At 34.2% G+C, this 22291-nt stretch overlaps 1 protein-coding gene across 1 annotated transcript in view; it reads right to left on the bottom strand.

Annotated features, from left to right (window-relative positions):
• LOC145297745 (histidine protein methyltransferase 1 homolog) overlaps nt 1-22291 on the bottom strand; it is a 62502-nt gene that overhangs the window by 12066 nt on the left and 28145 nt on the right. The window contains exons 5-6 of the mRNA XM_080143970.1: nt 21669-21743; nt 10294-10433 (exon numbers count right to left, since the gene is read on the bottom strand). Coding sequence (XP_080000096.1) covers nt 10294-10433; nt 21669-21743 — 215 coding nt within the window. The remainder of the gene's footprint in view (nt 1-10293; nt 10434-21668; nt 21744-22291) is intronic.

Below are 22291 nucleotides of genomic sequence, written 5' to 3' on the forward strand. Positions count from 1 at the left end.
ACAATTTTGCATAGGAGTCACTTCTTCCCACACTTTTTTCAACAGTTTTTAAATGTCAACAAGACTTGATTGCTGCATACGGCACAATCACGTTGGCACACTGGTTCTCGCCAGATCACCGAAGTTAATCAACGTTGAGTCTAGCCAGTACCAGATGGGTGACTATTTGGGAAGGCTAGGTGCTGTATGTACCTTTGGGGAAGGTTGGGTGTGGAGCCAGCACCCTCACCCTGAAAAAAAAAGAACTCCTCGCTACAAAAGCATCTACAAAGTTGTGGATGACCTATGCCCCTCCAGGGACTCAAGGCTATGGATGGGAAGACTTGATTTGTCTGGCCTGCCATTAGCCATGATTTAAGCTAGGCAAGATGGAAGACCCACACTCAAACTCACTTTTATAGCGCATGTTACTGCTTCAATATACTTTTTTATTCTTATTTACATACAACTCTTTCCTGACTATGTCTGTTATGAATAAAATTTATTTAAATTGTAGAAGTTTGTTCTTATAAGTAAACTGGTAAAGATTTAAGATTTAACGGTTAGGGAAAAAAAAAAAACAGACGAGTGTGAAATTATTTTCAATAAATATTGTTATTTATTACAAATCATTTTTTTTTTTCTTTCAAATTTTCGATTAGTAAAATGTTCATCTTCACAGTGCTCTACACATTGAATTTTAAAACTACCATGTTATAGTCAGTGGGGAAGCAGACTTGTGGTATTAGGTTCTACATAGACACAGTTCTAGGAAACAAACTATGCTCATGGATATTTTGCTTAGTTTTAGACACAGATAGAGAATGAGGGGAAGTTGTTGACAGATTAATTTACAGGGCTTTACATTGCGAGTGAAACAGTCGCATTTGCGAGTGATTTTTCAAAGTGGCAACTAGAAATAATTAAATGCTTATCTTTTGACGATTGTGTTTCTTTCACTGACAATTTTTCAAAGCTCACTACTGAGTGAAAAATATCTTTTCAATGTTTTTTTTTTTTTTCAATAAAATGAACGAAGTTAAATTATTAAAACAATAAAAGTTTAATAGAATAATATACTATTTTTTTTTTTTAACGAAGGCTGTTTAAAAAATATCTGGAGAAACTAGAATGTTTATACGTTCAAGTATCAACATAGAATTTGTTGTATGAGACACAACCGCAGCTCACACAAACCAAGGATGTTTTAGACTGGAGATGTTTACATAACAGGGCTCTACATTGCGAGTGAAACAGTTGCATTTGCGAGTGATTTTTCAAAGTGGTGACTAGAAATAATGAAACGCTTATCTTTTAGCGATTGTATTTCTTTCACTGACAATTTTCCGAAGCTCACTACTGAGTGAAAAATATCTTTTCAACGTTTTTTTTTTTTTTTAATAAAATGAACAAAGGTAAATTATTTAAACAATAAAAGTTTAATAGAATAATATACTCTTTTTTTTTATTAAAAAAACAACTGAAGAAATCAGAATGTTTATACCTTCAATGTGTTTTTCTTTGAGCGCTGATTGGATAAAAAGTGGATACTCTCTGTCACATCGGATGCTGTTTTATGTCCACACAAATAGACAAAGTTTTACTTTTTATCTCCACAGAATTTGTGTGGGTGTATACGGCAAATGTGTACATAACTGAAATGTTATTTATTTATTTTAATGTCTCTGGCGTACCGATAAAGATTTGCAAAAAATGTGTTGTTGCACGAATACATCTTGAATTCGGCAAGAAACACCTGAAGAAATAATACAGTTTATAAAATGGCTATCAGTGTGATACACGCTGAAACTTTTCCATATTTTCTTCTGTCTATATGTTAAAGTAATGTCGATTTTTCCTGACTAATTCAAGACACAATAGCTCTTTTAACACAAGAGCTAAATAATTATAATAATAATAACTAGCAGAACCTGTGGAGACTTCACAGCAGCATCTTTAATATGTAATATATTGCTGCTGGGCATTCTGTGGCCATTCAGCATGAATGATAACACCATCATATTATTCTAGCCCTTTTGTTAAAACCATATCCCCCCCCTCTTACTAGAATAATAACTTTGATATATTACCTGGGTTGATTATTGCATTACAAACACACCAATCAATTAACTAACATTTCATCATTTTTCATAATTCTTGGATATGTTACTAATTTTGACAATCATTTTTTATAATTTTGACCCATATTATGCCCCCCCCCCCTCTTATTAAAATAATAACTTCGATATATCGTCTGGGCTGATTCTTTCACACCAATAAATTAAATAACATTTCATCATTTTTCAAAACTCTTGGATATGTTACTAATTTCGACAATCATTTTTCATAATTTTAACCGACACTTTCACCCCTCTTACTAAGATAATAACTTTGAGATATTATCTGGGCTTATTATTTCATTACAAACACACCAATCAATTAAATCACATTTCATAATTTTTCATAATTCTTGGATATGTTACTAATTTCGACAATCATTTTTCATAATTTTAACCTACTTTATCGCCCCTCTTACTAAAATAATAACTTTGATATATTGTCTGGGCTTATAAATAATGTGATGATGTGATGACAAGAATTAAATTTAATATTAAATAAAACTTTTTGATTTTGATTTTTAAATTAATTTGGTGGTGGGAAATAAAAACCCCAATCAATTAACTCACATTTCATAATTTTTCATAATTCTTGGATATATTACTAATTTTGACAATCATTTTTAATAATTTTGACTCACACTACCCCCCTTGCTAAGGCAAATTTTATATATTGTCTGGGCTGATTATTTCATTATAACACACCAATCAATTAACTCACATTTCATCATTTTTCAAAAGTATTGGATATGCTACTAATTTCGACAATCATTTTCTATATTTTTAGCCCACATTATCCCCCCCCCCATTACTAAAATAATAACTTTGATATATTGTCTGGGTTGATTATTTCATTACATCATTACAAACACACTAATCCATTAACTCACATTTCATCATTTTTCATAATTCTTGGATATGTTACTAAATTCGACACTCATTATTCATAATTTTGACCCACATTATCGCCCCCCATTACTAAAATAAGCACTTTGATATATTGTCTGAGCTGATTATTTCATTACAAACACACTAATCAATTTACTCACATTTCATCATTCTTCATAATTCTTGGATATGTAACCAATTTCGACAATTATTTTCATAATTTTAACCACCATTATATCCCCCTTACTAAAATTATTACTTGGATATATTGTCTGGGCTGATTATTTTATTATAAACACATCAATCAATTCCGGGTATTCTCATAGTATGTATGCTCCACCAATCTTATCCAATCCCGGGTGACGCTGCATATTCTGCTAGTATATATCTTCCACCTATCTCATTCGATCCCGGGTGATGCTGGGTATTCTGCTACTATATGTTTTCCACTTATCTCATTCAATCCTGGGCGACACTGGGTATTCTGCTAGTATATATTTGCACTAATCTCATCCAATCCTGGGACTGACTTCATGTTCACCAACTCACTGTTAAAAATATACATGAAATAAAGTAATGTTTAAATCGTAAACTGTTTCAGTCATTTCCGAGACTGACTTGATATCCCCAACCCACTCTTAAAAATATACATGAAATAATGTAATATCTAAATTGTCAACTGTTTCAGTCATTTGAGGGACTGACTTCATATTCCCCACCCCACTGTTAAAAATATACATTAAATAAAGTAATGTCTAAAACGTAAATGATTGCAGCCATTTCCAGGACTGATTTCATACCCCCCACCCCATTGTTAAAAATATACATGAAATAAAGCAATGTTCAAATCGTAAATGGTTTCAGCCATTTCCGGGACTGACTTCATATCCCCCAAAAACTGTTTCAGCAGCTTTCAAATTAATACATAAAAATATAAACACGGTTAGGGATTAGGCAATCATTACTTCAACATGAATTTCTGAGTGTAGCATCAGTCTCAGTATTCCAGTGACTTTAATCTTCCACTTCCTTAAGAAAAGTTTTTGCAATTAAGGACATTAAGGACGAAAATATGAACTCAGGATTACTTGATATACTTTCGTGATTTTTGGAATGTTACAAATAAGCCCCTAGCGTGCACTGATCCATTTACCTGATTTTGGGAATCAGCAGTACATCCATGTGATTTTTGGTATATGACATCTTATGTCAATGCAGTACATCATAAATATATTATATACATTTTTTTAATAGAATGTAATGACGTCATCACCAGAAGTAAATATGTCAGACTATCATCCCCCCTACTTGAAAAGAAGGAGGAGATTATGCCTAGGATCTCATTAAACATTCACCAAATCCATTAACTCACAATTAGTATAATCTATATATTAATCTGATAGTGTGTGTGTTCTTAAATCTCAACCAATTAAATTTGCCAGAAAGCATGACACACAAAAGAACACACACGCTATCGTATTAATATATAGATAATAATAATAATAATAATAATAATAATAAAGAAAGATTTCCAATATTGTCACACTTTGTACCCATAATCAATGCATGATTGTTGCAATATTTTTGCCTTATAATGGGGTATGATCCCACACAGTCAGGAGATTCTATTTATAAACGATGCTGCTAGGAACTGATGAATCGAATTAATTCATGTTCTTCTACCAACCAATCAGAAACCAGAATTGCTCCATAAATATTAAACGTTTTCTGTAGCAACTTCGCATGTGTTTTCTTCGTGTAAACACGTAAAGAATCTTTTGTTCTATCTACTGAGAACCAGACCTCCAGAACTTGTGTAGAACACCTAACATCGGAAACTGTGCTGAAACTCTGTTCCGTCTGCTTGCTTCCCACCTGACTACAACTTGGATGTCTTCAAGTCCAATGTTAACAAATTCCTAATGAACCGCCCTCTTAAGTAAACACTTCATCAAATCTCCACACTAACGTAATGTACTTGCAATAACCCTTATCCCTGAGTGGCTTCCGGGCCTTGATAAGTGGTGACCACTGTGTAATAAAAAAAAAAAAATTAAAAAAATAAACATGGCTTACAAAATGGCTTTTGGAAACACAATAAAACTTACTTTAGTCTAAAAGGATTTCTTAGTCATTAACGGCAGAAGACCCCATGAATACTGTTGTGTTACATTCTCTTATTATTTGGTGCAGTAGTTTTAATTTTCGTCATGTTAATAATTGTCATGTATCTACGTAACCAAAATCCTTGCGTGGTCTTTTGTCAGATATATTTGTTTATTAAAACCAAACATTCCAAACGTTTTATTGTTTTACATATTTCTGGTTTAATTATTTCTACATTAAATTCCAGTCATATTTCAAAACATTCTTCCGTTATCAAAACACTTTGTTATTTCCATAACATTGTCACAAGTTCAAATGTTGGTCAGTCATCTCTCTCCCTGGAACATATGGCATTGTCCAGATCATCTTCTATCTATATATATAAAAGCGAAAATGTATGCATGTATGTATGTATGTATGCTTGTGTGTCTGCTAAAAACTTTTGACCGACGGAACAAAAATTCACAAACTTGGTATCATATTAAAACCCCACCCTCCGGATGACAAATATCGAAAAATTAGCCCAAAAGGACCATCAGAAGTGCGTCAACTGATCGATTTTCTGTAGGGGGGGGCCAAAAAAAGTGACATTTTAATGTTAAACATTACATATTTTTAAATCGATTTATAACTGCCCCCAAAAATACGGGCGCCAACTCTTCTACATAAAGTATACACGGGGTCATTTATTTTGGGTCAACTTGTATTTAAAACCCGCTGAGTCATGTCACGTGATCTTGACGTCAGCAAGCTCTAATGGCAGTCTGAATTTAAAAATTGTTGTTATCGGTAAAAAAAAATTTACCCCTCACACAAGCTAAGCTATGAACTTCTACGCTATAACAACGTTACCAAAGTTATTAGCACATTAAAAATAGTTAGATACGATAGTTAAACGAAAAATAACAAGCCAAAAATGTGAAGTAAAAAAAAAAAAATATGCTTACAAAAATATTAACGACCAAAGTTTTTACAAAAAAAAAACAGCCAGACGCCATTTTCTTTTTAGTAACAGTCTTTAGAGTAAGGAAGACGAAGTGAGAGAGAGAGACACACACATACACAAACGCAAACAGAGAGAAAAAGAGAGAGAGAGAGAGACAGACAGACAGATAGAGAGAGATGTCTAGACAGGAAACGAAATACGTAATTTAATAAATGACCGAAGTAAAACAAAAAAAATAAAATACTGCTACGTCATCTCGTAACTCTCCCGCGATGACCTCATTTAGTGGCTATCTGTCAATCAAACCTCTTTCACTCGCTTTATAAGCCTTATTTTAACACTATAATCAATTCCTCTTACTCTTGGCCTACATGGCTAAGTGGTTGGAGTTTGTTTCACTTCCGCATCAAGGCTCCCGGGTTCAATCCAGCCTCACTACCAAAACTATTTTTTTTTCTTTTACATCTTTAGACACGCGGGCAACGTTTCTTTATTTTTTTTACTTCGCTTATTCTTTAGTTTACTTCCCCCCCCCCATACACACAGCGGGGGGGGGGAGCGCTGTTTTTTTTTTTTTGGTTTTTCCGAATTTTTTAACATTGTTTCAGGGTTATTACTTATCCCCCCCATACACACACCTACAAACACCCGGGCAACGCCGGGTACCCCCCCCCCCGCTAGTAATATAATACAATAACTGAAAAAAAAAAAGATTAAGGAGGAGGAGGAGTCAGCTGGAAAATACGGCATAATCACAGTTACATTGACCAAAACATTGTGTGAATAACACTCAAAATGAAAACAATAGTCTTAATAATCCATATAATACAATCTTCATCGCAAAAATTCAGAAACAAAGTTTCGTTTTGATTGGCTTAAATCCTCAAATGAATTTTAAGCTTTGATAAGTGTTGACTTCTTAGTAAAAAGCAAACACTACATCAGACAAATTTCTCCTTATGCGTATGTATTTGTGCGTAAACAAAAATGAAATTTGATACAGAAATAAAAAAAATAAATAGACAATGAGTTTGAAAGATGATAAAAATTAAATTTAATATTAAATAAACACTTTTTGATTTTTATTTTTAAATTAATTTGGTGGTGAGAAATAAAAACAAAAGTAACGCAATCAACTACAATGGGACGCACAAGTTTCAAAATAATAAATTGGAATAAACAAACAAATTTAAATTTGAACTTTGCCCCGTCGAAGTCAATAAATCCGTCCCAATTATTGGTCACATGCGTAAAAGAGGAATTGATTACAGAATTAAATTCATAGGTGAACCTACGAATTATGTAAGGTTTTGATTGAGTTGCAAAAAATCCTATATCAAACACAGCCTAGGCACAGAACTATCAGAGTATAGACGTGTTCCTATACTATGGAGAAGCACCCTCAGTAGTTGAGAACAGCTTGGTCATATTGAAAAAATGAATGAAAGTTGTGGGAGCCTTTCCTAGTCTCACACAAAAACACACGTTCACATCTCAAGCCATATTTCTTGTCATATACATACGCACACACAAACATACGCGCACATGTACACACAAGTAGATATATTAATGTTCGTGTACATACACTCACATTCACGTGTATACACACACATGTTAACGTACACACATGTACTCACATACATGCACACGTATGCACACAAGGACAACATCACTTCCCCTTTCAAAGGAAATCCACACATGCGCAAAAGACCACCAGAAACAATTATAAAAGCAAGAGCAATAAGCAGCATCTTCCTTTTCGGACCAGCTGAGAGGTTCGGTTAACCAGCTGCCTCCCTTTTGGGAGGCGTTCGCGCGTGTCACGTCCCCTGCTACTGTATGTGTGGGGGGAAAGAGTTAACAGACAGTATGTACACTTTATACGTTTTCTCTCTCCATGGCCTGGATTGACTTTTTCTCATTCTCTCTCCATACTACAATAGACTTTCCTCCTCACCAGCTAACAGTTAGAGACACACACCAAACTGGACTGACTTTCTCTCTTTCTCTCTCTACGACAATAGACTTTCCTTCTCACCAGTAAACAGCGAGAGATGAACGCGGACATAAACACGTGTAGTACCCTTTTCTTTCACTTGTTTCTTCACAAAATAAATTCTAGTTCATTTAAATTAAGTAAACGCGTTGTTCGTTCCTTCCTCAAAGCAATTCATTTTTCCTTTCCAAATTCAAATCATTTTTCATATTTTGTACGACTGGTGGATGTATAATATATACACCAGTCCACCACAGAGTACTTTGGTTAGATGTTGAAATAGCAGAGTCATTGAGGAGGGGAAAGCAAAGAAAAACAGAGGTCAAAGTGATAGGCAGTGTAGAGGATTTGACCGACATTCACCGATGCCTGGTATCACAGCTGTGATGTAAGCATAGGTAAATGTTTTCCAACCCCTAACAAAAAAATAAAATAAAGCTTGCCAAAATCAGCATTAAGGCGAAGACGATTTTAAAAGTTCAATATATGACTTTTATTTAACAATAGAAAGAAATAATGAATCATGTTTTATTGTTGACATATTTTTAATGTGTGTGCCGATGCAACACATGAGTCAAGAAAGTAATTAATGAATGAATCATTCAAAAGTTGGGAGAATGTAAAAATGTTCTGAGAAGAAATATTTTGGCATAAAGACAATGTTTGTAACTGTATGTCTGGTCGCTAGGACTCTATATGCTTTTTCTCTTAATTAGAGTCTGATAGAATTTGAATTAAAATATGTAATGAAAAGCAAGAGAGAGAAATTTTTCTCTGACTGAGGCAACATGTTTTTTTTTTACATATAAAATATTTCTTTTTTGTCTTTTTAAAATGGTATTAAAATCCGTTATATTAGTTAGTTCAGTATTGTTAATCCATTGTGATTCGGACGTTAATATGCGAGACAAAAAGAAGCAAGGGAAAATATTAATTCTCGCTGATGGTACTTTCATGTGAAGAAGTTAGATAAGTGATGTGCGCAAAGTTATGTTGGTTGTTTTATGGTGTATCGCGATGGAGTCCATATGGTTCACAGCATGTTGGCTGGCTCGACTGACTGGTTTTGGCATGCAGTACCTTATTTTATAGGCAGTAGACCGGCTCCAGCGAAAGCTGTCAGAAAAATATTTTTGAAATTTGCTTTCTTTGAATGCCGATTGGATGAAAAGCAGACACCCTGTCACATGGTACAGCCATCTACTACGCCCATGCGAAAAAGGCAAGGCTTTAGTTTTTATGCCCGCAGGATTTGCGTAGGTGTAGATAACAGATGTACACACAACAGGAACGCTCCTTATCCACCCACTCAAATGTCTGGCGAGTCGCTACAGCAGGAATTTGAGAGAAAGAGGTATAAATGAATGGAATACATTTTTATTGCTGCACTTGTGTCCTCTCAGCATAAATATCCCTGACCAATCTGACAATCAGCAAAATCCCACCCCTTCAGTCTAAAGAATTCAAATGCTGGAAAGCTTTCTACTATAATACAGGGGAGAATGATAAAACTGTTGCCCTAGAAAAGACGAGTAAATCTGAAAGTTCTCGATAAATTACAGAAATGTATGTAATTTAATTCGCCCCACACTTTCTTTTTCACTGAAATAATGTTGCTAGTTTCAGTCTTTTCGACAAATTCTATTAAGGCATGTGTCTGATCTGTTTCCTGCTTCCTTTGTGCCAGCTCATTTGACTTGTTGGTCTAGTGGTCTCTATCAATTTGATGCTTTAATACCTCACTATAATACAGCTTCTTATTCCTGTAGCTTCTTTCCAAGGACTGTATGATTGTGGAACTCTTCCTGCTCACTGTTTTATTTTTTTCCTACAACTTTGGTCTTGTCACGATTAAGGTCAATAGGCATCTCCCGTTTTTGCAATAATTAGCTTTCGTTCTCGTTAGCTCTTTACATCAAGTGGCTTCATGCCTTGTTCTGATTATTATTGAATAGAATCTTGAAGATAAAAATCGGTTTTCATATTATTAGCTGGTTAAATGACAGACTGGCTTATCTCCCCCTGCTTCATGGGATTTTTCACTCTTATCGATGGCAGATTGGTAAAATATGATAGAACTGAATATGAAAAAAAAGGACAAAAACAGGGAGGCTAGATTTATGAGGCTGCTGAATGTAGAAAAAACAGCAATTCTTCTTTCTCTATCAGAAACATCACTCATGGAATGTGAGGACTAAAGGACAATATAAAGGAAGCTGGATGTACAAATAAATCAAATTAATGAGTAAAAAAATTCTTACTTTTGAGTTACAGTTTTGGATTTCTGCAAAGTCGAGCAAACAGTTTTCCAACCTCCGCTAAAAAAGGCGCAACGTTCCTTTTGCTCTTCGCAATTGATTAAGACGTTTGGAATCGTTAAATTTGAGAGAACTTCAGCATTCTGAAGAAGAAGAAAAAAAAAAAGTTGAAATTTAAAGAATGTTATGATCATTCCCACTCATTTTATATCACTATTGTTGTATTTTCAATGATTTAATAAAAGTACTCTTCATACACATGTTGGGGTTGTTTATATATGGTCTTTTTTCCCCCCCACCCACTTTGTTTATAGTTGCTTCTTTTCATTGTTGCTATTTTGTCTAGTGGTTACTATGAAAATAAGCTTCTTTTCAAGCAATTTTAATTATGGTGGAATTCTCTTTATTACAAAATTTAATCCTAGACTGCAATTTGACACTGTAACAATAGAAATGAAAACCTACTAAATTCAATGCATTCTAGATGTTTTGCATGTCAGGTAGCCATATTTTTAGATCGAACAAGTGAAGCATGCATGGTCCCCCGTGAGTACACAGTGAATGAAGCATTAAAAAAATGACTAGGTTCAACATTTGCCCCCTCCCCATTTAGCCCCAAAAGTTCCCAGGAGACGTCAAATCCTGGTGAAAATGAACGAATGGTGCAGTTTTAGGCCTTAACATGTTTAAATTTGAGTTCAGCACCATGCAAAATTGCTAAATAGACATACACAGAAAATTCTGGACAAATATGGTAAAATAGTCCCAAAAAATGGTGTGTTTTTATTAGCCCTAAAAGAGCCCCTGGGGCACACCCAAGAGTTATCGCCAATTATAGGCAAACAAAATTATATAGAAATCAGTTAGTTACAACTTTTCAGAAAGTTTTATAAAAATCCAAGCCATCAATTTTTTTTAATGAGCACGAAAGTGTCAATTTTAGCCATTTTAACCCGAAAGGCACCCCTAGGAGAGCAACTGGATTTTCCAGGAAAATACGTTCTGTTACTTTTTTACTTATATCATGTTTAATGTTTGTGCAAAATTTCAAAAAATTCCAAAGCGTAGTTATTGAGAAAAGTGCAGACAGATGAACGGATGAACAGACAAGGGTGAATTTACAGGTCCACCCTCCTTTTGTCGGAGACCAAAAAAACTCATGCTTATAATTGTGGATTTGTATTGTTGGAACTGATTTGTATGTGTAAAGGCCAACTAACTTTAATATTAGTGATAGGACGATTCCAATATTTTTCACCAATTTCAATACAATTACCAATTCCATACTAAATTCCTATAAATTTGTTTGCAGATATTTTCTCAAACGTAAAGATACACTTGTGAGGGTGTTGATCTATAGATTTTTTGTTTTACTGGTATTTTAAAATCAATAAATATTTATTATTTTATCATTATTATCAGCAGCGGAAGATTTTGTTTTAAATAAAATCAAATAAAACAAGATAATTAAAGGAATCGTTTTTGGCATCAGAAAATAGACACAAATATTTCCAATTCTGACCCCTCCCCCCCCACCCGAATTCTGACTTTTCTGATTCCCATACTAAATAAATGTCCCAACACTATTTAAAATGATAGATTGAACACAGATGGGAGTGTGCTTTTTGGCAGCTGAGAAAAGGTGTTTACTCAGTGTTGTTATTGTGTTACAGGATTTCTTTCTAAATTTTAAATCACGTGACTTTTTCCCATCGTCGTTTCATATAGTGATTACTATAGAAATAAGTTTCTTTTTAATAAATAAATACAGGAAAGGGATGAAATTATCAGGAGGTTGTTAGAAATCACTCAAATGAGATTTATTTCTTTGTTTTTTACAGTTTAGAGTCATTTATACAATTATCTAATTTTAGGGTTAAATTTTCAACAGCAAAACCAAAGTTCTTTATGCGTACGTTTGCTTTTGTTGTTGCCGTCTCATCTAGTGGTTGCTATAGAAATAAGTTTCTTTTTATGACACAAGGAGACGTTCACTGAAAGTTTTCATAAATTATTTTATTTTGGATAGAATAGAGTCAAGAGAGAGTTTAATGTTATCTTAACTAATTATTTACTTATTAACTTCCTAACTTAATCTTTTTGTGAACCATTATGCTCATCTTTATAGTTGTTGCTTTACCACATTTTGGCCAACTCATCCTCTGGCCTTCTTTAGGTGATTAACTGTGATGGGATAAGAATGCTGAGTCTTGTAAGTTATCCTTAGTAATTACTGCCTTCCATAGTTGTTGTCTTGCCACGTTTTTGCCCAACTAATCCTCAAGCTAATCAAGAACCTTGATTCCAGTAACGCAACTGGCCCTGACAGCATCCCAATTATAGTGTTAAAAAAGCTTCAACCTGAACTTGCTCCCATACTTACGAAACTGTTTAAGCATTGCCTTAAGGAGAAGTGCTTTCCAACACCCTGGAAAACCTCAACAGTATGCCCTGTATTCAAGAATTCAGGCGAAAAGTCATCTCCCTCTCAGTACAGACCAATAAGTCTCCTGTGTGTCATGAGTAAGTTGCTGGAATCCATATTGAATAGAGAAATAGTCAACCACCTCAGCAAAAATAACCTTTTTAGTGACATGCAATATGGTTTCCGTTCTGCCAGATCTACCGCAGATGTGCTAACGGTTATATCTCATAGGATTAGTGAATCTCTTGACAAAGGCTTCCTTTCCAGGGCAATTGCTCTTGACATATCAAAGGCCTTCGATAAAGTATGGCATAAAGGCCTACTTCACAAGATTTCCAGCTACGGTATCACAGGTAATGTTCTCTCAATCATTAAATCATTTCTCTCCGATAGGCTCATAAGAGCAGTGGTTGATGGTCAGAAATCAGAGGCCCACAGTATTAATGCTGGAGTCCCTCAGGGGTCCACCCTGGGCCCAACTCTTTTCCTGATTTACATCAATGATCTCCCTAAACACATACTTAAATCAGTCGTTAACATCTATGCTGATGACACGACCAATTATGGCAACAAATCAAAGGCTGTAAATGACAAAATTCTCTCTGATCTCGAGCACGTGGTTCAGTCGGGGAAGACGTGGCTGGTTACCTTTAATGCATCTAAAACCAAGCTCCTATCTTTACATCATCAACGCTCTGATCCCCATCTGGCATCAATTGAAATGGATGGCTCTCGTCTAGGAGAAGCCCCATGTTTTGACAAGCTACTGGGCTTGACCTTTACTCCTGATCTGAAATGAAACACGTACATCAAGTCTGTTGCCAAGGTCGCTGGAAAGATGGTGGGATCCTTCTACTGCTCCAGAAGATATCTCACTACTGATGCAATTCTCTATCTATATAAAAGCCAAGTACGCCCAAGGATGGAATACTGCTGCCATATCTGGGCAGGAGCTGCTAAAAACAGCCTATCCTGCCTTGACAGAGTACAAAATAGACTTTGTGGCTTAGTGGGGGAGGCCCTTTTCTCTTCCCTGCAACCTCTCTCCCATAGAAGAGACGTTGCAAGCCTGTCTTTGTTTTATTGTTATTTCCATGGCAGATGCTCGTCTGAGCTCCAATCTAGTCCCTCCTCACAAATCCTTTATGAAAACCATCCGACTAGCTGAAACCACTGTCAAAAATTTTCCCCACGCTTTATCTGTGCCTAAACCAAAACGTAGATTCCATGAACAAAGCTTCCTTCTTAAAACCGCACGCCTGTGGAACTCTGTTCCGTCAGCGTGCTTCCCACCTGACTACAACCTGGATGTCTTCAAGTCCAACGTAAACAAATTCCTGATGATCCGCCCCCTTAAGGAAACATTTTTATTAAACCCCCACACTAACGTACTGTAGATACAATAACCCTTATTCCTGAGTGGCTTCCGGGCCTTGATAAGAGGTGATCACCATGTAAAAAAAAAAGAAAAAAAAAAGCCTATTTGAAACTGCTATCTTTAAAAACGTGGTGAAACAACAACAATGAAGATGAGGATAGCAGTCCGCAAAAAGAGTGAATGCGCAAATTTTGAAGCCTCATCTCAACGGATTAAAAAAATAAATAACATCTCATTCTCTGTGTCTCATTCAAATGGCTACCAATTTTAAAACCTTTGTTTCTCTCAGCTCAAAAATTGTGACGTCATTACAATTCTGTCTACAGCATTCAGCTTTGACCTTACATATAAGCCATACGACTCAAATCTTGAGACATTTCCACATCTGGTTTATCATGCACTCAGTGTAACCTTTGTCAGAATCCACACTAGCTGACTTAATTGCTATTGATGTAGAGTCCCTAATATGTAACACTATCATCATCATCATCATCATCATCATCATCATCATCATCATCATAATAATATCCAGTTTAATCTCTGATTTACATACTGGCATAGGTTGGACAGCTTTCAGAAAGTGATTTCCAAACTGATTTATCTCTTGACGAATCTTTATTTATTTCTCAAATCTATCCTTATCACTTCTCCAATATTTTATTTGTCCTCCCCCTGCCAAATGTCCTTGCTACCTCAACTATGATTTTAGAAATGAATTTGGTGCTTTTACAGTATGAGGCACAGGTGAAAATTGCATTCCAAATAAAAAACTCTTTGATATAATTAGATATCATCTAAAAACAAGTATCTTTACCAAAATTTAGGAAAAATTATAGAGTAGAATTTTAATTAAAGATAAAAATCAATTTTCATATTATTTTGTTAAATGATAGACTGGCTCATCTCCCTCTGCTTTATGAGATTTCCGCTTTTATCAATGGCAAATTGGTAAAATATGATAAAACTGAATTTTTTTTTTTAATTAAAATTCTACTTGATAATTTTGTTCTAATTTTAAATGTAAATACCTGTTTTTGTCTGATGTGCTAACATGTCAAAGATTTTCTTGTTAATTTATTTGGAACTCTATTTTTCATGCAATTCTAAATTTTTTTAGACGAGATGTGAATGTTTGTACTATTTTGATTAATCGGACAATTATTCTCATTGTTGAGTGTTATTAACACAACGTTTCGGTCGCTGTACCCCGTGACCTTCTTTGGGTGTTGAATACATGTTTCCTTTTTCTCTACTAAAGAAAAAAGGGTTTGCTCTGCATTGTAAGAATTCGAACCATGGGTTTGAGGGTGGGTCCATAGATCATAAAGAAAGTTCATTCTTCAGGGGTCACTAGGACTCAATTTTTTCGGGATATCTATGCTAATTGTTAATATTAGTGAAAAAATGTTTTCTAAAACAGAGGATTGATACCCACGCATATTTTAGATTTTTTTTGGGGGGGGGGTTTTAAACACAACGCAAGGGAGACAAATCCCAGGGAAGAAGTTTTTTTGTGAAGTTATTTTCCATCTTTGTAACTGATTTTCACTTGTATGCCAAACTGTATAAGCCCTGTAAATTTTAAAACACTGTCTTATACTAAAATCAATGTTATTTTGTTTTGATAAATTTTTAGGTTTCCTGATTCCTTCTTCAAAATAACTTCAAACAAGCATGGTTAGCCATTTAGCTAGGAAAGTGTTAAAATTCACTTTAGGCATTAGAAATCATGGTGGTTTTCCAGTTTCAATCCAATATTTAAAACTGCTTGTAAAAAAAATCAAAATAAACAAAATGACACAAAAAGTTTATTATGTACTTACTTGCTAAGTTAAAAAAGATAGTACACGAAAAATTATACAAATTCATCAAGTGTTTTTGTTTCATCATTGAAATTGCTTAGTGGTTATTTTCGGCTTTCATTAAGGTGAATGGCCCGGGAGCAAGAGATATAACTCAAACATTAATTAAAACAACGAAAGAGTCAACAAAATCCACCTTCACCATGTTAAGAATAGTAAAATAATTTGATTTGTTCATCAAATACTCTATTCTGGGAAACAATAAATAGAAAAGAAAAAAATGGGAAAGGCAAGGTAGCAAAACAAAAGGAGAAATTAAAAACTAGATCCAGAAGCTTAAATTTTATTAAAGAAAAAGTCCAAATTCTATTAAAGGAAAATAAAATGGCCATTGTTTTTGCTTCCCAAAGCAAGGCTGAAAAATCAACCACATTAACAATATGAAAAAATAAAATAAATGTACATAGAAAAAAGTGCAGACAATGGTTTTAAAAGAATATTTGCTTCGGGCGATATTATAGAAAAAAAAATAGGATTTTTGTCTTGTTTTCCATTAAAAAATCACAATAAAAATACAATATTGGCTGAATTGTAAAGAAAACTTACGATAAAAATTCAATATACAAAGTAGACCTTCATAAAAGTTTCTTCAAAGAGTCATTCTTTTTCAGTCATTTTTCCAATATTTCTTCTTTCCAAGAAGTCTCTTCTGGAATAAGTATTCTTTCTTTAACATTTTTTTTTCTGTTCTCTTGAAAAAGGACTTTTTCTTTGGTGTCTTCTTAAAGTTGGTCGGCAAAATCTTTTACTTAACGTGCTCAGATTAACTCAAATGTATTACGCTCTCTTGCTATAATACTATTCACAATTATAAAATCCTTTTCTTGTCAGATTCTCTGGAATGAATACTTTCTCCTCCAGTAAAACCTATTTGCTTTTTAATTAAAGAGGATGAAAAATATGCTGACATTACAATGCGTCCTTTCTTTTAAGGGACAGCTTTCTGTAGATTTTAATGTAAAACTTTGACAGGGAAACGATGTAAATGAACCTTTTCTGAGGATGGCTACACAATATACTTCAAAAGAGATGCAAAAAAAGGGTTCTCTGGGAAACCTTACTCAATCACACAGCCTTCTTCTCTCCGCTCTTCCTCTTGGCCAATGATTACTAGGGATTAGGGATGAGCACTGATGATTCATACAACAGGGGAGCCATTGGGCAAAGAAAAGGCAGACCTCTTCATCCTAACCCTTGCAGTGCTTAATGGCCAAAGAGGTTTAAAAAAATTTCTGAAAATACCTTTCTAAATTTGTATAGGGATTTATTTTTTAAAAACAAAAATACTGGATGAATTTGCATAAATCTTGGCAATTTTTTTTTTACCCTAACAGGTAAGTATGCAATAAAGTTTTTGTGATATTTTCTTTTTTAGGTATAGGATTTAATTAGGGTTTGGGTTTGGTTTGGTTGTTTTACAACATATCAACACTTTTCGTGTTATTTAATGTCAAATTTAATGCCGAATCCAGTTATTTCGGAAATAGTATTCATGTTGCATCCAGTTATTTTGTAGAAGGTTTTTATTCTTCAAACTCTTTGTATCTTTAATCGCTAGTTTGTATTGTTTTGTTTGGTTGTTTTATAGTGGATTTTATTGTTTTTGTTCCCCCGCCTTGCAGACCATGAACGAGTTTTACAATGGGAGACGGAAAAGGATTACAGTATTAATGTTTGGTACATTTTCAGTTAAGAAACCAGTCAGGAAGTCGGGGGAGATAGAAAGAGAAATGGGAAAAAGGAAAAGGGGGAAAAAGTGGGTTGTTGTTTTTGTATTTAGTTTTGCAGAACAAAATTAAGTTTTGCAAAAGGAAGTAGAAAAACAAAAAGAATCAATGTTAGGTACATTTCGTCTCAGAAAGCCAATATCTTCAGACAGTCTGATCTGGTAGCACCAGGATTTAATCAGGAGAAACAGCAAAATTATTATATGTTATTTATGCTCACAAATAATACACTGAAATATGTAAAAATATTAAAACTTCCTAATGTGAAGAGAGATGAAAAAGGTGAATTTGTGGTGTGTCCCTGGCCTTGGTAGGACTATTTTGGATGATGATAATGTCTTTGGATATCGCTAAGAACCATGCTGACAATTAATGTAAATTATTTATAAAAGTTATGTTATGCCAAAAGAAGAAAATGAAGTGCATTAAACGGTTGTGCATGCATATTAAAATGGAAATAAATGAAACATCTAGGAATATCAAGGTCACCAGCTAGCAAGTGCTAACTTAACATGAATAGTTTCGTTAAAAAAAAAAAAATCAAGGAAAATGTTATGTAATAACAAAACATTTATATAGTTACAAATTTACAAAAGTATAAACGTTATTTTTAGTCAGAAATATTCATTTTAGAAAGTTTATGCAAACTTGTTTCATTTTACTGCAAAGTTCTCAGAAATCAATGGGGCCCTTTTCTAAGAAAATAATGGTCCCCTTCCTAGGGGATAATACTTGATCTCTGTATGAGATGCAAAGATATTCAAATATTTCATTAAAGTTCTCCTTTACCTCTGAAACACGGAGTTAGTAAAGCAGTTGAGAATATAATTTTCGTCTGGTCAAGTGACTATTTAAATAGGTTATATTATATCTTTCTTGTGGTCTCATAGTCTTACTAGATTCCAGGACAAGAATTCATCTAGTCTAGTGGAATATCCAGCTTCGTGCTGTTATACTTGAGGTAACATCACTTAGACAAGTTGCACTATTCCTCATAAATGCCAGTGTTGGTTAGCCATACCGAAGAAATATTATTCGTGTTACAAACACTATGTAATTTGGAATATTTAGTCAGGGTTTACTTGTCGGAAAAACATCCTCATGTCAAGTTGTCCTGACAAACCCCTGTACAGAGTGACACTCGAGGAAAGTGTCCATCAGGATTTCAAGTTCTCTCCATCAGGATTTCAAGTTCAAATAAAAAAAAATATATCGATTTTTAGCTCTTTATAATTTTTTTTATTCATAACAATGATTAAACAAGTGATATTTCTAATTTATGTGTCCCAAAAATTAACCGTCTATTTTAAAATATGAATTAGCATCAAATGGTGTGTGTGTGTGTGTGCGTGTGTGTGTGTGTGTGTGTGTGGCTCTTTTCCTGGGGGCTAACACTTGATCTCTATATGAGATACATAAATATTTGAATATTCAATTAAAGTTCTCTTTTACCTCTTAAACACAGAGTTCCTATTTACAATGCCTCCCCACAGGACAGAGTTAGAAACCAGGTCGTTTTTTAACGTGGAGAAAAGGAACAAATATAAAAATTGTCTCAGTCGTGAAGGATTTCTCCTCCTTGGGAGAGGACAAGAAATTGAAGTGCAGCATCTGAAGAAGAGATGCTAGACTTTGATCTTGACGTGAAGGCCAAGAACGTTTGCTCTTATGGGAAGTTGAAAACAATTTTCTTTTCCTAATCGACCATTTAAGTAGGTTATACTTTTCTTTGGTCTTACTGGATTACAGAACAAGAATTTATCTAATCTGGTGGAGTATCAAGCTTCATGCTGTTATTTGAGGTAACATCACTTGAAGAAAGTGCACCATTCCTTATAAAAGCCAGTGTGGGTTAACCATACCGAGAAGATCTTATTTGTGCCACAAATACTATGTAATTTTTAATATTTAGTCAGGGTTTACTTGTAGGAAATGTATTCTTATGTCAGGTTGTCCTGACAAACCCCTGTTCAGAGAGACCTTAGACACTCAAGGATAATGTCTAGTGGCCATTCAAGTTTCTCTCCTTGTCTCTTGTATACATATTTGTTAGTGTAAATATTCATGTATGTGGCATTGTGTAAGTATATGTTAATTTATCTTGCTCTTACTAATGCATGTGTGGATATGCGCAAGATGATGAAGTTGTATGAAAGTTTTGAAATTTTTATTTTTTTGCCTCCCCAGAGCTAAAAGTAAGAAGGAGGGGGAAGCATATGTCCTTGGGTCTTACGAGGTGCAGCGGGTTTGATCTCTGGAGAACTGTGATTTCATTGATCAGGTCACTGTTTTTATAAGTTTTGTTAATTTGACACAAGCTTACTAGATTTTGGGTTTAAACTGATTTTCATTAGTTGAAAAATATTGAGTTAACACGTCCTTGTGAAAATTAATTTGCTTTTGGAAATGAAAACGAGAGTGTATACCAATGCTGCAGATAAAGAAAGAGGGTAGCTGTTCAAGCCAGTTGCTTTTTGGCATTCGTTTGAATAACATTTCCAATCACTACAAATTTACCAATATCTATTAGGGACACATCGAATATAGCTGATATGATGATTGACTGCATTCTGCCTCCAAGGCATATTGGCAGAGTTAGTCTTGGGGTGAGGGGACGACTGAATGTCCTAGAACTAGTCTAGAAAAAAATAGGAACAGTGAACAATCGTTTTAAGGATTAAACGAAAAAGTGGGATAAAGAGATATTGGCAAAGATGGTGCCCTTTCAGTGGTCAGTGGTCAGTTTGAATAGGCAGGAAAAGACAGAGTGGCCTCTGAGTTACATTTGGTTTTGGTGTTTTACAACATATAAACCCTTTTTGGATTATTTAATGTTGAATCCAGTAATTTTGGAAAAAACGTTTTTATGCTTCAAGTTCTTTATATATTCAAATATTTATTCATGATGTTTATTTTAGTTGTTTCTGTTTTTATGGCATATCAACCTTTTTCAGGTTATTTAATGCTGAATCCAGTAATTTTAGACAAAGTTTTTAATGGTTCAAGTCATTTATATCTTGTTTTGTTTTTGACTTACAGAATATGATTGAGTTTTGCAAATGGAAAGGAAAAGAAAACAATAAGATCGATGTTTGGTGCATTTAAGTCAGAATTGATTGGTTGGTTGTTTTTGTTTTACGGCATATCAACCCTTTTCAGGTTATTTAATGCCGAATCCAAAGATTTTGAAGAAAAACTTTTTTAATAGAATATATTTGTTGTTTTCAAGTCGGTTTCTATTTAACCCATAGTTATTTATTTTTTTATGAAAATCACTTCAACTAAAGCATAAAATTACTAAATGTAAAGAGCTAAAAAAAAAAGAAAAGAAAAAGGGAACTCCATGAATTAGAAAATGTAACCCCCAACAATTTTGAAAACTTTTTTAATAGAATATATTTGTTGTTTTCAAGTCGATTTCTATTTAACCCATAGTTGGGACCCTAACAGGTACTACCAATCCGGGTCAGAGTGGACCTGAGAGCAATGGTAATTAAAGGGTGGCTCCACACTTTCCAAAGCCCACAAGCTGGGGCCTCACCACTGGATATAGTTTAAGGTCATATCCAGGACCATTAAGTCAGGAAGTTGGTATCTTCAGACAGCCTGATCTGGTAGCACATTAGGTTTGAGTCATGCCTTTTAAATTGGTGACTGCATGACTAAATCAACCAACAGCTGACTGTACTGTCATCATGCGATTTTTATTTATTTTTTTTATGAAAATAACTTCAAATAAAGCATAAAATTACTAAATGTAAAGAGTTAAAAATAAAAAGAAAAAAAGGGAACTCCATGAATTAGAAAAATTAAACCCCCAACAATTTTGTCAATAATGTACCAAATGTAAATATTAAAAAAAGAAACAAATTTCTATTCAAACTCTGTAACAAACTAAAAAGAAATCTTTTAATGATAGCAAAATTATTACAATTGGATTCAGCATGAAACTTTAAAAAAATAATTAAATAAAATTTTTGACTTACAAAATCTTGGAATAAAACATATTTTGCTCCTTTCTTGAGGGCACACAAAGCAGGCAAACCACCACCGCAACCCAGCTATGAAAAAAATATATATATAAATTTTAATAAAGATTATTCATAAACAAATCATAAATTAGTCTTGCTTTTATATAACGAAGAGGAACATATAAAAACGATAAACAACCACAGAATTCGCGCATAAGCCTGAGGAGTCCTAGAGTGGATGAAACGCCAAATATTCAGTGTAGCTGAATCGCCATATATATTTTATAAATTACTATATATATATATATATATATATATATATATATACTAGTAGGGGTCCCTAGCGTTGCCCGGGTATGTGTAGGTGGTGTATTAAGGAACTCTGAAAAAAAAAAAAGTGGTAGTAGCGGGGTGGGGGTGGGGTGGGGGATCAAAACAACAGTAGGCAGTTTGGGCGAAGAGAGGTGTTGTTAAAAAAAAAAGTGGTAGTAGGCAGGCAGGTTCGAACCTGTAACGCAATGGAAGAAAGAAAGAAGTCGAGAGCATCAAAATTAAGCATAGTCAATCCAACGGTGACAATGACTTGCTAAAATTTCGATGAAAAAAGCGACCTCTCCTTGTATAAAACTGCCCAGTTG

The sequence above is a fragment of the Euprymna scolopes genome, chromosome 18 (genome assembly GCF_053919585.1).
Source record: "Euprymna scolopes isolate OS-2025 chromosome 18, ASM5391958v1, whole genome shotgun sequence".
Taxonomy (NCBI): domain Eukaryota; kingdom Metazoa; phylum Mollusca; class Cephalopoda; order Sepiida; family Sepiolidae; genus Euprymna; species Euprymna scolopes.